At 45.0% G+C, this 14,394-nt stretch overlaps 1 protein-coding gene across 10 annotated transcripts in view; it reads left to right on the top strand.

The window, feature by feature from the left end:
* Positions 1-3,409: 3,409 nt before the first annotated feature.
* Positions 3,410-14,394, top strand: part of ACER2 (alkaline ceramidase 2) — a 45,867-nt gene continuing 34,882 nt past the window's right edge. For 8 of the 10 annotated variants that reach the window (XM_005581650.5, XM_005581649.5, XM_065530471.2 and 5 more), the window contains exon 1: positions 6,472-6,655. In XM_005581650.5, coding sequence (XP_005581707.1) covers positions 6,548-6,655 — 108 coding nt within the window. In that variant the 5' untranslated portion in view covers positions 6,472-6,547. Of the gene's footprint in view, positions 3,481-6,471; positions 6,656-14,394 lie in introns of those variants that run through there. The other 2 variants (XM_074017422.1, XM_065530473.2) reach the window with 1 other exon arrangement.

Raw genomic sequence — 14,394 nt, 5'->3', positions numbered from 1 at the left:
ACAAAACAAAACAAAAAGACTTACTCTTCATATCATTTATTGGTTTTCTAGGTCAGGTTGTGCTTCTGAAGTTTCCTGAACGTGTATGCTTTCTCAGACCTCTATCCATTTGTATGGGCTGTTCCTTCTGTAGGATTCCATTTCTCCCCCCAGTGCTCTGCCTGGTAAAATCCTTTTCATCTTATAAAGCTCAGTTCTGAGGCTACCTCCTCTGTGAAACCTCCCATGGCTCTCATTGCAGACTTGGGCCCTGCCCTTCTGCTTGCACATGTGTACCTCTGTTTTAGCAATTATCATGTTTCATTCTAAACCCAACATTCTGGTTTTCCAGTGCAGATTAGAAAAAGGGGAGTGTTGTGGGAGGTCAGGGACCCTGAACGGAGGGACCAGCTGGAGCTTTGGCAGAAGAAACATAAATTGTGAAGATTTCATGGACATTTATCACTTCCCTAATAATACTCTTATAATTTCTTATGCCTGTCTTACTTTAATCTCTTAATCCCATTATCTCCATAAGCTGAGGGTGTACATCACCTCGGGACCCTGTGATAATTGTGTTAACTGTACAAATTGATTATAAAATGTGTGTTTGAACAATATGAAATCAGTGCACCTTGAAAATGAACAGAATAACAGCGATTTTAGGGAACAAGGGAAGACAACCATAAAGTCTGATTCCCTGTGGGGTCAGGCAGAAAGAGCCACATTTTTCTTCTTACAGAGAGCCTATAAATGGACATGCAAGTAGGAGAGATATAGCTAAATTCTTTTCCTAGCAAGGAATATTAAGACCCTAGGAAAAGAATTGCATTCCTTGGGGGAGTTGTATACGGCCGCTCTGGGAGTGTCTGTCTGATGCAGTTATGATAAGGACTGAAATACACCCTGGTCACCTGCAGTACCTTCAGGCTTATTAGGGTGGGGAAAAAACCGCTCCCTGGTAAATTTGAGGTCAGACCAGTTCTCTGCTCTCAAACCCTGTTTTCTGTTGTTTAAGATGTTTATCAAGACAATACGTGCACAGCTGAACATAGACCCTTATCAGGAGTTTTTGATTTTGCCCTTTGCCTTGTGATCTTTGCTTTGCCCTTTGCATTGTGATCTTTATTGGCCTCAGAAGCGTGTGATCTTTGTTCTCCTTTTTGCGCTTTGAAGCATATGAGCCTTGTGACCTACTCCCTGCTTGTACACCCCCTCCCCTTTTGAAATCCTTAATAAAACTTGCTGGTTTTGCGGCTCAGGTGGCATCACGGGCCTACTGATATGTGATGTCACCCCCAGCGGCCCAGCTGTAAAATTCCACTCTTTGTACTCGTTCTCTTTATTTCTCAGACCAGCTGACACTTAGGGAAAAAAGAAAGAACCTACGTTGAAATACTGGGGGCCGGTTCCCCCGATAGGAGAGAGGTTAACATTGTGGTTTTCCAGTGCAGATTAGAAAAAGGAGAGAGGGAACAGCAGAGTGGTGCAGTGGAAGCGTGCTGGACCCATAAGGCAGAGGTTGATGGATGGAAACCATCCTCTGCTAGCTTTGTGATCTTGGCTGGGTGTGGCAGCTCACATCTGTAATCCCAGCATTTTGGGAGGCCAAGGTAGGAGGATCACTTGAGACCAGCCTGAGCAACATAGCAAGACACGTCTCCATAAAAAGGAAAACGAAAACAAACACACACACACACACAAGAGTGGCATTTCTAAATAGAGGCCTACTGACAACAGCAGAATTTACCACTGATGGCCTGTCAGTAAAGGAGCGGCACCTGTCCCAGTTAACACAAGCACCTTCTGCAGTGGCTGCAGCAGTGTTTCTCTAGTGAGGACTTGGTTCCTACAACTCTCATCTACAAGTCTGAGCCTGAAAACTGCCTCAGATTTTAGCAAAACAAGCACAGTCTTGCTGGCTTCTTCTGTTTTCCTCTGAGCTGAAGGGGTCCCGGGCAGACTCAGAGCCCCTGGTTTCCTCATCATGAGCCTGAGCGTGAGTCAGAATCACCTGAGGGCTTGTGAAGCCAGAGGTTGCTGGGCTCCATCCAGAGTTTCTGATCCAATAGATCTAGGGTGGGGACTGGAACTCGCATTTATAAAAGATTCCCAGGGGATGTTGCTGCTGCTGGGCTGGCCTTAACCACTGGCCTAACAATGGGCCACAAGCAGGACCACAGTGAAAAACTCCAGTCAAACAGGAAGATACATACAATTTCATCCTTGATCAGGCACTTCTTGCTTCATTTACACAGGTGCCTGCATTTTTTACCCCAGGGAAGACTTTGTGACTTGATAATTTCCACTTGTGGAACCAGTTGAACTGGATATTTATTATCAGATATTTACTTATACCAAATAAACATTGTTATACACTATGTAAAAATAGAAGGTGCTGGCATTCTGAATTCCTTGCAAGGGCTGTTCCTTCAAACCTGCTCCCTTATGGATCTGTATCACTGAGTCATGTAGGCCAAAAGCATTGTAAGCCAAATCGTTGGAACTCAGGAGTTCTGTTCCTTGCTGTCACTGCATCCTTCCCTCAACAAACTTAGTTTACAGTAGACATCAGAATTTTGTATTCAACTACTAGCAGTAGTTTATAAGCCATCATGCAATTAATATAAATCAATTTTAAAATTTATAACCTCCTGATAGGCCCTCTTGTTAAATTACTAATATTGTATTTATTTTAAAAATGTTGGCTGGATGCAGTGGCTCACTCCTATAATCCTAACATTTTGGAAGGCTCAAGGGATCACTTGAACCTGGGAGTTCGAGACCAGCCTGGGCAACATTATGAAACCTTGTCTCTACAAAACATACAAAATTTAGCTGGGCATTGTGGTGCACCCCTGTGATCCTAGCTACTCATGAGGCTGAGGTGGGAGGATCGCTTGAGTCCTGGGGGTGGGGGTCAAGGTTGCAGTGAGCTGAAATTGCACCATTGCACTCCAACCTGGGTAACAGAGGGATACCTTGCCTAAAAAAAAAAAAAAAAAAAAAAATGTTAACAAGGGAGAGAGCTATGAAAACAAAATTTTAGAGACAGTGTGGCTCAAGTACGGTCTCTGTGCAGTTGTAATTAGAAGGAACCAAGGTGGCTGACTGATTTTGAACTACAATTGTCACTGACAATAAGAGTTACTGTGGAGGATGAAAAACTCCCATCATTCCCTCAGCAAGACTTGGAAAGAAGGATGAATGACATTCAGCAAATTTAATATTTCACTGGTGCTAAAACTCACATTGTTTTGCATTGTTAAATCTCTGAAATCCTGATGCATTTTACCATGGATGGCATTTTATGATTATGGTTGGCTAGGTCATGGTTGTGATGTGGTGTCACTGCCTGCACATGTACAAACTTGGTGGTTATTCCTGGTGGGATGACTTGTCAACTGTAATCTCCATGTTTCTCTCAACAGATTATATAAGGACCATCTGGAAAAGAAACATGCTCCCTGTTGTCTGGAAACCTTCCATTGACACCTTCAGGTAAGATCAGGAGAGTCCCAGCATCAAAATTTGTAAAACAGGTGTCAGTAGTTTGCAAGAAAACAGTAGTGAAATAGTTTTAAGAAATGCTGCATTATTAGCACATAGTAATTAAGGACACATAGGACATTTCTGTATGAATGACACAGACTCCAATGACTATAAGCTCAAAAATGACTCAGAAGAATAATAGAGATTCTGAATGTAAAGAAATTACAGGAATTCTTCAATGAATTTATTTTTGCTTATACCTTCCTTCTTATGTATGCACAAGAGATGTATGATAACAATGTAGGTCTAAGTCTGTGCTTGTTCACTAAAAATTCTAAACAATGAAAAAGTATTACAAATAGTTTAATTGGGAATATTTCCTTTTTTTTTTTTTTTTTTTTTTTTTTGAGATGGAGTCTTGCTCTGTTGCCCAAGCTGAGTGCAGTGGCGTGATCTTGGCTCACTGCAACCTCTGCCCCCTGGGTTCAAGTGATTCTTCTGCCTCAGCCTCCTGTGTAGCTGGAGGCACCCACCATCATGCCCTACTAATTTTTGTATTTTTATTAGAGACGGGGTTTTGCCAAGTTCGCCAGGCTGGTCCCGAACTCCAGACCTCAGGTGATCTGCCTGCTTTGGCCTCCCAAAGTGCTGGGATTACAGGCATGAGCCACTGCACCCGGCCAGGAATATCTTTCTTTTTAACAGCAACTTTCAATCTTTTTAGTCTGAGGACTCCTTTACACTCTTAAAAAATATTGAGAACACTGGAGAACTTGTGGTTTATATGGTAATATCAATAGTGACCATATTAGAGATTTAAACAGACTTTTAATACCAAAGAATCACAAGCACATGTTCCATTAGCTGTCAGAGAGGTAATGACATCACACATCATGTATCCTCTGGGAAACTCCAGTGTACACTGGTAAGAGAATGAATATGAAAAGAAAGGGAGGAACCACACTTTGAGAATCCCTGGCATATAAAATAATGGTTTTTTAAAAAATACTATTATATTTTGATGAATATGGATATATTTCCAAGTAAACTGTTGTTGGAAGAAGTAAAATACTGACTACATAGAAAATTCTATTGCTGAACAGTTGGTGTAGCATTTTGAGACACAGAAATTAACTGATGTATCTTTCTTCTGTGGCTGTGGGAAACATCCACCCCCAACCGCCCTTTTTTTTTTTTTTTTTTTTTGAGACGGAGTCTCGCTCTGTCTCCCAGGCTAGAGTGCAGTGGCGCTATCTCCCGGGTTTCCGCCATTCTCCTGCTTCAGCCTCCCGAGTAGCTGGGACTACAGGCGCCCACCACTATGCCCGGCTAATTTGTTGTATTTTTTAGTAGAGACGGGGTTTCACCTTGTTAGCCAGGATGGTCTCGATCTCCTGACCTCGTGATCCGCCCGTCTCAGCCTCCCAAAGTACTGGGATCACAGGCGTGAGCCACTGCGCCCGGCCCCCAACCGCCCTTCTTAGGTGGCCAGCTCACACGGGGTATCCTGTAGGTCTGAGTAAATCGACCCTAAGGGAAGGTAAGAGTGTATCTTCTACTTGGGCTCCCGAGGGCAGTGGAATTGCCTGTAAAGCAGGAGGAAGGGATAGAAGTTGGGACAAAGATGAAAGGAGGAGTGTGGTTTGGCCCCTGGGGGGCAAACCTGGATTTTCTAGAGACTAGGAGAGGCGGCGGGGCTTGCAGTTTCTGTCAGTGATGGAGATCTCTGGGGACTTGTACATGGCTCTGTGGGTACCGGTGGGCAGACAAACACTTGGTGCATAGGACACTGAAGCACCACCCAGGGTCCTGCTGGACACTCAGGCCCAGAGAGAGGGCAGACCCTGGGGAGCTACTGGCTTTAGGGTACCCTGCAGTCCGAGCAAGACGTCCTAATGACAGTCACCAATGGGCTGCTGCCCGGGGCCTCTTCTGCCCCTGTCCTGACCTAGAATCCTACAACCTTTCAAGGAAGGAGAACGGGAGCCACCACATACACACAGAGGGTGGCTTTCCTCCAGGGATCCTGGGAACCAGATTGACTTTCATTTAGAAACCGCAGAACAGTTACAGAAGCAAAAGAAATTAGTTATGACTGGATCTGAGGACATCTTGCCTGAATTGAATTTCCCAGCTCTGTCACTTGCTAATAGAAGTCCCTCACAGGGTCTCCGCTGGGCACACTAAATGAGTGATACATGGAAACTCTTCAGATAGCCCCTGGCATATGTATGTTATCTATCACCTCTTGAACCTCGATATCTTGGAGATGTCATAGGTGCCACACTACATCCTCTGCGGTTTGGGATGGCTGACGTTTGACCCTTTGCCTAAGTCCCCATATCGAAGGCTAGATTAAGCCCTAACGCTGGAGCCAAGGGGAGGGAGGGCAGGAACGTACTCTAAATAGAAGTGCTCCCCCAGGGAGTGGGCCACCCAGCCTGCTCCAGCAGCCAGGAAGGTCTTCCTGCCACAGTGACTGCAGCGAGTGGCGTCCGGCCTCGGAGGGACTGAGGGCACTTCTCTGGTGTGAGCATTGGCGTTCAACGCCCGGCGCAGCAAAATTGCTGCAAACTCTCCCTGAGTCCAGAGAGGTCCAGGTCCTCCTGGGTTTCTTTTTATTTTAAATTTTTTGCCAGGGAGAGTTCTGGCGCTCCTTCAATCCGGGGGCGCCTGCGAGTCTGAGCCAGGAGATGGGCGTGGGCAGGCGTGGGTAGCACCATCGAGTCCCTGGCCACCTGCCGGGTGCTGGGTAGTCTGGAAGCGTCTGGAGCCCGGACCCCGCCTCCCGGTGCCCCACCCTGGACCCCTCCTTCCACACGGGTCCCGCCCCACAGTGGGCGTGGCCTCCCAGGGGGCGGGGCCGGGGAGGGCCTGCGAACGAGTCACGTCCCAGAGGCTAGGCAAGGCGAGGCGGGGCGGAGCGCTGGAGGCCGGCTGGGAGGCGCACATCCGGCGGCTGCCCGGTACTTCATAAAGCCGCTGTCGCCGCGGGCTGTCGCCGCGGTTTGCCTCTGCAGCAGCTCTGGGCTCTTCTCGGCTGCGGGAGCAGCTGCTCCAATGCTCCAGGGTGGCCATGGGCGCCCCGCACTGGTGGGACCAGTTGCAGGCTGGCAGCTCGGAGGTGGACTGGTGCGAGGACAACTACACCATCGTGCCTGCTATCGCCGAGTTCTACAACACGGTGCGGGGCGCGGGAGAGGGAAAGGCAGGCTGGCCGGCGGGAGGGGGCTGTCCCCGCGCCGCAGCGTCTGGAAGCTGGACGTGGGTTCCTGCGCGTATCTGGGGGCATTCTCTCCAGGGGCTGAGTCAGTCCACACCCCCTCCTCGGCACGCTCCTTCCAGTTCTCCATCTGTCCTCCTCTCCTGTCCCCATTCCCGACAGCTGGGCTCCTCTTCCTCCTCCTGTCATTTTTTGTGTTGTGTGTGTGATGGTCCTATTGTCTTGTTTGGCCCTCACGCGTCCAGAACCAGGGGCTATGTGAGCCCATTCTCCTTGTTTGGGTCAGTTGGGGGCGGTGAACCTGCCGGGACAAGTCTCTTCCTCCCCTGGGATCTCTGTGGCGTGACGCACTTGGGTCGCATTGTGCGTTTTCGCCCTGAATACCTGCTCTCGGAGTGCTGGGAAGAGCACGCCCCCGGCAGGTCCCCGCGGCTGGGGTCACTCCCACCAGGCAGACTTGCCCCAACCCCAAGAACATGCCTATAATGGTCGAGTTATTTTTGGTCAGAACCAAGTTAATTACTACTCGTTCTTTTTTTCTTGCCGTTGGTGTCCTGTCTTGCGCAAGCCGCTAATTCAACTCCCCCAGGACTGTGCTTTCTCCAGTTCTGAAGTCTGAGGGGTGAAAGGAAAGTTTGGGAGTGATAATGTGCGGGTTTTGGACTTGTCTAGGTCCCTAGATAAGGGTGAGCAGAAACTTCCCCATTACAGAATCCTGGGTGTTTTTAGTTCTTGTGGTAGGGAAGGGTTGCAGCTGGGAGAGGAAATGCCTCTTATTTGTGTATTTCCATGGCTTAGAATCCTGGTACAGAATGTGAGACTTTGCGTGGTCATTTCTGTGGCTTATCTTTTCACCGCCCAAACAAGGAAAACAGGAACTCCTGGTTTGGGTCACTGTGAATTTGAGGTTGTTGTTTAGGACTTTTCCTTCTGGATTTGCTAGAGAGAATGTCTTTGGCAGGAGTCAGGTGTTTACTGCCTGCAGGAATCTCAGATGATCTAGTCCCTGCCCTTTTATTCATCTGATGAGAAAACTGGGCTGTTGTGGAGGGAGCTGTCATGCTCACATTTCTGGCATGGCTGGGGCCACAATCCAGAAGTCTGGCCTCTCTCTTCCCTCAGTGCTGAAATCCATGCTGGCTTCCATACAAACACTCCTGCTTTTTTTTTTATGATTAGGTTACTTCCTTAAGAAAACCTAAGGCTGGGCATTGTGGCTCATGCCTGTATTCCTAGCACTTTGGGAGGCCAAGGCACTTGGGTGGATCGCTTGAATCCAGGAGTTCGAGACCAACCTGGGCAACATGGCGAAACCTCATCTCTACAAAAAAATACAAAAATTAGCTGGACATGTGGCACGCACCTGTTGTCCCAGTTACTTGGGAATCTGAGGTGGGAGGATCACCTGAGGCTGGGAGTTGAAGGCTGCAGTGAACCGAGATTGCGCCACTCCACTCTAGCCTGGGCAACAGGGTCTCAAAGAAAACCTGGCCCTCTGCTTTCTACAGCGACTATGAAAGACAGTGAGTGGAAGTGGCCATGACTTATCTATTGCATAACCTCTCAGAGCATGCTGTCAGGGGTAAATAGCTGCACACAGAGGATGGGCTGGAGTAGTTCTGGGTACTTTCAATAAGGAGAAACACCAGTGGTAACACAAGTTGTCCTTTTGTAAATAACGAATATAGTGAAAGAGTAAGGATTTCACCAGAGTTCAAGAAGAAAAGACAGCTTGATGACAGGTTCTCACACACTTAGCAAGGTTATTATATGTGGCGTCTGGGGTCTACAGAGAGGGAGGGTCAAGCTTGGTTATTTTGGCCAAAAAAGCTAGTGTATTGCTTCTCTGAGTCTGTCTTGAAAGTCGTAGGGCTGGATGAAAGGGAGAGTTTGTCTTCACTTTTAATCTAGTCCCATTGGAGCTATTACTCTACGTAGTGAGTGCTAAAGTCGTTTTCAGAAATGAACGGTTGATCCTCAACTGCAGTGTCTGGCTGATTAGCCCAGCTGGCCCATCTGACAAACTTTATTCCTTGGAATACTCATAAACCACAAAAATCGCCTTGGCAAAGCAGAGAGCGTAAGGTGTCAGATAATAAGGTCATTGCCTAGCTTTGTTGAGTGTAGGTCCAAAGAATTTAGCAAAAAATGTTTCTTCCCCTCTGTTCCTATTTAAAAAAATTTTTTTTGAGACAGTCTTGCTCTGTTCCAGACTTGAGTGCCGTGGTGCAATCTTGGCTCACTGCAACGCCTCCCAGGTTCAAGCAATCCTCCCAAAGTGCTGGGATTACAGGCGTGAGTCACCATGCCTGGCCTTCTTCCCCTGTGTTCTTACGTACTACTTATATTTTGATGCTTATCACAGGACATTCCCATGCTTATCTTACTCCTGTGTTGAGAAAGACAGTGAACTGTTATGTGGTGATAAATATCCTCTTAAATCCTCATAATAAGGCAACAGGTCTAATTACCCAGTTTATAGGAAACTAATAATCATTACCAGTTTTGAGAAAAAGTTGGAGGAATTGACAATGTTAAATCAGGAGAAGACTGGGAGAGGGATCTAGAACCTTCTTAATGGGTCTTAGGGGTAGCACATCACTACTACACCTTCAGATACTACTATCTACCATTACTTATTTGCTATGTGTTGAAGCTCTGCTGGGTACTCTATACTCACCCTAGACAATGGGTGCTATTTATTATATCCATTTGTTAAAGGTGGAAATTGGGGCCTAGAGAGTTTATGTAACTTGCTGTCGTCAAAAGCTTAGCACAGCTGAACTCAGAACTTGATCCATTTGACTCTACCAAGAGAGTTATCTTGAAGCTATAAGTGCCACTGTAACTAACTTAGATTTATCTATTTGGCATAGAATAGATATTTATTATTTAGTCATTGCATAACTTAAAACTCCTGTCTTGGGACCATTTTAGCTCTAGGATAAAACTCATAGTTTTTGATAGGAAAGAAGTTTATTTAAAGTAGTTTTAAAAATTACTGTTTATTGTAAAAGTAGTATGATCATGGTAAAAAATTTAGAGTATGTAAGTTGTAGCATGAAAAATAACCTTCTGTATCTTTCTAGATATTTTCTAGGCATGTAAAAAGCACATGTATCTGTGTGTGCATATAAAATACACATGTATAAGGCCGGGGGCAGTGACCCACGCCTGTAATCTCAGCACTTTGGGAGGCCAAGGCAGGCAGATCATTTGAGGTCAGGAGTTTGAGACCAACCTGGCCAACATGGTGCAACCTCATCTCTACTAAAAATACAAACAAATTAGCTGGTTGTGGTGGTACGTGACTGTAATCCCAGCTACTCAGAAGGCTGAGGCAGAAGAATTGCTTGAACCTGGGAGGTGGAGGCTGCAGTGAGCTGAGATCGCACCACTGCACACTCCAGCCTGGGTGACAGAGCAAGACTCTGTCTCAAAACAAACAAACAAACAAACAAAAAACCCAACAACAACAACAAAAGCATGTATAGCAAAATCACGAATACTTGAAGTTTTTTTCCAACCCATTTGAGAGCGTACTGTGTAAACTCTTATGTACCTTGTGTTTTTCACTTAATATGTCTTGGAGATATTTCCATATCAGCTCATATAGTGCTCTCTTCCTGTTTATAATGGTTATACAGTACTCCCTTTAATGGATTGATCATAATTTATTTATCTAATCAATCCTTATTGATGGACATTTCATATAGTTTCTGTTTTATTGTTTTCATTTTGGTTTTTGAACAGTGATTCAGTGAATATCCTCATTCATGCATCTGGATGTACTTTTGCAAGTACTAATCTTAGATGGGGATTGCTGTGTCAAGGAGGATATTCGCTTTAAATGCTGATAATTAGTGTGAAATGGCACACTAAAGAGAGTGCACTGATTTCCACTGACAATGTTTGGGCATACAAAACATTTTGCTTTGGCCTATGCAAATCTCTATTGCCTCAAATGTTATCATCCTTTGCTTCAGCCAAGCCTAATATCTCTTCCATGAACATGTAATTTCCTTTCACAGCCTTTTATTTGTGCACATTTTGTACTATTTCTTCTAAATACAAATTTTATTGAATTGAGTTCCTTTTTATGTTTTAAGATTTAAGACCCCCTGGCTGGGTATGGTGGCTCACGCCTGTAATCCCAGCTCTTTGGGAGGCTGAGGTGGGAGGATCACTTGAGGTCAGGAGTTTGAGGCCAGCCTGGCCAACATGGCAAAACCCCATCTCTACCAAAAATACAAAAAACTAGTCAAGTGTGGTACGTATCTATAGTCCCAGCTACTCGGGAGGCTGAGGCAGGAGAATTGCTTGAACCTGGGAGGTGGAGGTTGCAGTGAGCCGAGATCAGGCCACTGCACTCCAGTCTGGGTGAGAGAGCAAGATTCCATCTTAAGAAAAAAAAAGAAAAGAAGAGATTTAAGGCCCCAGTCACATAGACCTAGCCACTTTGGAGAAAAGCTGGGTCTGCCTTTTACCCACTGAGCTTGGCCTTTGGGGACTCTGTTGCTCAGCAGGGACTTGAGGACAGAAGGAAGTCAACTGATGGCTGAAAAGAATCTTGAAGCAAAATACATGCATAAAATCAGTTCATGATCTGTCACTTTCTGCTCTGTCCCCAGTCATCAAGATAAATAGACCTCTTGTTTTATGCCAAGTCCTACATCCCACTCTCTTTAGGCTGAATCTATCGGTCGATCTATCAGTCTGAGCATTTACTGGGCAACAACTGTGTGCTTATTACAGAGACCAGCTCTGTAAATAGTCATCTGGGTGGTGAGGGCTATGATAGAGGTGTGTACAAGCCGCTGAGGGTGTTATTAGTAGTGTGCATGGGATTGATGTACTGTGAGGATAGAGTGGTGGTTTTTGCAACAAGGCTACTGAATAGAGTGACCAAACCCATCCTGGGTTTTTGCCTGAGACTTTTCTGATTTTAAAACTGAACGTCCCATGCCTTGGGAAGCCCCCTCAGTCCCAGGCAAACCACGACAGTTGGTCGTCCCAGGAACAGAAGTAAAACAATGGAATGGGTAGGTAGGAATCAGCACACAATAAAGACGGACAGGCAATCCAATCAGCCAGGGTAAAAGTCCTCAGCCGTTTATGAACCTGTTGTCCAGAATATGTGCAGCCTGTTGTTTTGTCTTTATTTACCCTCTCTCTGGAAAGTGCACATTCAGATGCATCAGGATGAGACTGCAGTATGTTCATGAGATTATTTTGTTATTTGTTATTTTTTGTTGTTGTTGTTATTTTTTTATTTGTTATTTTTCCACATAACATTTGCAAATGTTATGTGGAAATTCATAGAATGAAGAACTTTCTAAGGAAATAATACATTTTAAAAATCGTGGACTAGGCGCAGTAGCTCACACCTCTAATCCTAGTTCTTTGGTAGGCTGAGGCTGGCAGATCACTTGAGCTCAGGCTGAGGCTGGCAGATCACTTGACCAGCCTGAGCCACATGGCAAAACCCTACCCTGTCTCTACAAAAAATGTGAAAATTAGCTGGACATGATGGCACATGCCTGTGGTCCCAGCTACTCAGGAGGCTGAGCTCAAGGCTGCAGTGAGCTGTGAGCATGCTATGCATGCTATAATCTAACAATAGGCTTTAAAATATACCCCTTGAGTGAACTGTTCTACAATTTCAGTGACCAATACAATTTTGAGGGATACATCTCAGTAGAGATGGAGCCATGAGCCCGTTTTTAAACCATGACTGATTTGCTTTTTTGTATTTCTTTTGGTGTTCATCTTTTTGTCTTGGAGAAAGTCTTCCACTAATTTGTTTTTCTCCTTTCCATATATTGATGTCTTTAAAAGGTACAGTGGGGGCCAGCCAGCCTTGGTAGATGGACTAGGCAGAAGCAATAGTGTAATTTCAGTATTATTTGAAGCATATGGCAACATAGTGCTTCTAAATGGTGCTTCTAATATGCACATTTAAAGAAACTGTTTGGGCCAGGTGTGGTGGCTTATGCCTTTCATCCCAGCACTTTGGGAAGCTGAGGTGGGTTGATCACTTGAGGTCAGGAGTTCAAGACCAGCTTGGCCAACATGGTGAAACCTGGTTCGCTACTAAAAATACAAAAAATTAGATGGGCATGATGGCACTCGCCTGTAGTCCCAGCTACTTGGGGGAGGCTGAATCAGGAGAATTGCTTGAACCTGGGAGACAGAGGTTGCAGTTAGCCAAGATTTCGCTACTGTACTCCAGCCTGGGCGACAGAGTGAGACTCCATCTCAAAAAATAAATAAATAAATAAAAATTAAAAATTAAAAAAAGAAAATGTTTGACGTATCATAATTTTGCTGTAGGTGTGATAAATGACTTCATGCCTTTGCAAATAATATATAAATACATTTTAAAGTGATTAGTGTGTCCATTGCTAGTGGAAATATAACCCAAGAAAGCCATTACGGGACAGCTTGGGAGTAGATAGTTGCACTTAGCAGAAGCAAGGTAGATTGAGAGGACTTGAGGCACTAAAGATCTTCTGGGGTAAAAATCACAATGCATTATATTTCTTGACATTATAAGTGGGACTGTAAATTGGTGCTCCTTCCACTGGAAAATGGCTAAACTGCTGCCATCTGCCTCACTTACAGCAAGTGAGGTAGAGCTTTATTATCTAGGATGAAAAGGTTTGCAGGGCGTATTGTTGAAGGAGAAAAGGAAGCTGCACAATGGGAATGTTACAATATGTGACATGTATGTACCTATTCATGTAAATGTGAAGAAAATGAGGACAGTGGTTATCTCCAGGGAAGAGGCTAGAAAGGAAACTTTATTCCTTTTTTACAAGAACACATTCATGTATACGAAGGGAGAAATATCAGGTTTTAAGTTACCTATGGTATAACAAATCCATTTTTCTTCTCCTCTTTCTTCACTCCCTTGATCCCCCTTCATCTCCTCCTTCTCCCCATTCATCTCCTTTTCTTCCTTTTATTTCTGGTTTAACAAGAGGGAAGCCATGTTTACATCAAAGCCAAGAAACTGGTCATATGTGCACAGTGTGTGATGCACAGTGGGTGATGTGATTCACAATTTTTAGATGCTAGTGGAGGAGTTAAGCCAAGAAGGTCAGAATGTGGTTGGATGGGTTGGGGTTGAAAATCACCTGGGGGCAGTGGAAGGAGCCGGCTTTGTGCAGATTGGCTCTCTGACTTCATCCAGCCCTGGAGCCTTTCAGGGCCCTCAGCTATATCCCTTTGTAAAACAAGGGATGGTTTTTATTTATTTTTATTTTTTATTTTATTATATTTTATTTTTTTGAGACTCTTGTCACCCAGGCTGGAGTGCAATGGCGTGATCTCGGCTTACTGTGACGTCCACCTCCCAGGTTCAAGCGATTCTCCTGCCTTAGCCTCCTGAGTAACTGGGATTACAGGTACCCGCCACCATGCCCAGCTAATTTTTTTTTTTTTTTTGTATTTTTAGTAGAGACAGGGTTTTGCCATGTTGGCCAGGCTGGTCTCAAACTCCTGATTTCAGGAGATCCACCTGCTTCAGCCTCCCAAAATGCTGGGATTACAGGTGTGAGCCACCCGTGCCCAGCCTAAGGGATGGTTTTTAAGATCCTTCTTAAAATGATCCTTTTTTTAAAAGACCCTCTTACGGATCTTTGATTCTTAAAATGATTCCATTGAAAGTTAGGTCAAGTTGTCTCTGTTTGCAGATG

The sequence above is a fragment of the Macaca fascicularis genome, chromosome 15, assembly GCF_037993035.2.
Source record: "Macaca fascicularis isolate 582-1 chromosome 15, T2T-MFA8v1.1".
NCBI classification, from domain to species: Eukaryota; Metazoa; Chordata; class Mammalia; order Primates; family Cercopithecidae; genus Macaca; species Macaca fascicularis.
Note: the sequence above shows the minus strand (reverse complement) of the source record. Positions and strands in the feature narration are given on the sequence as shown.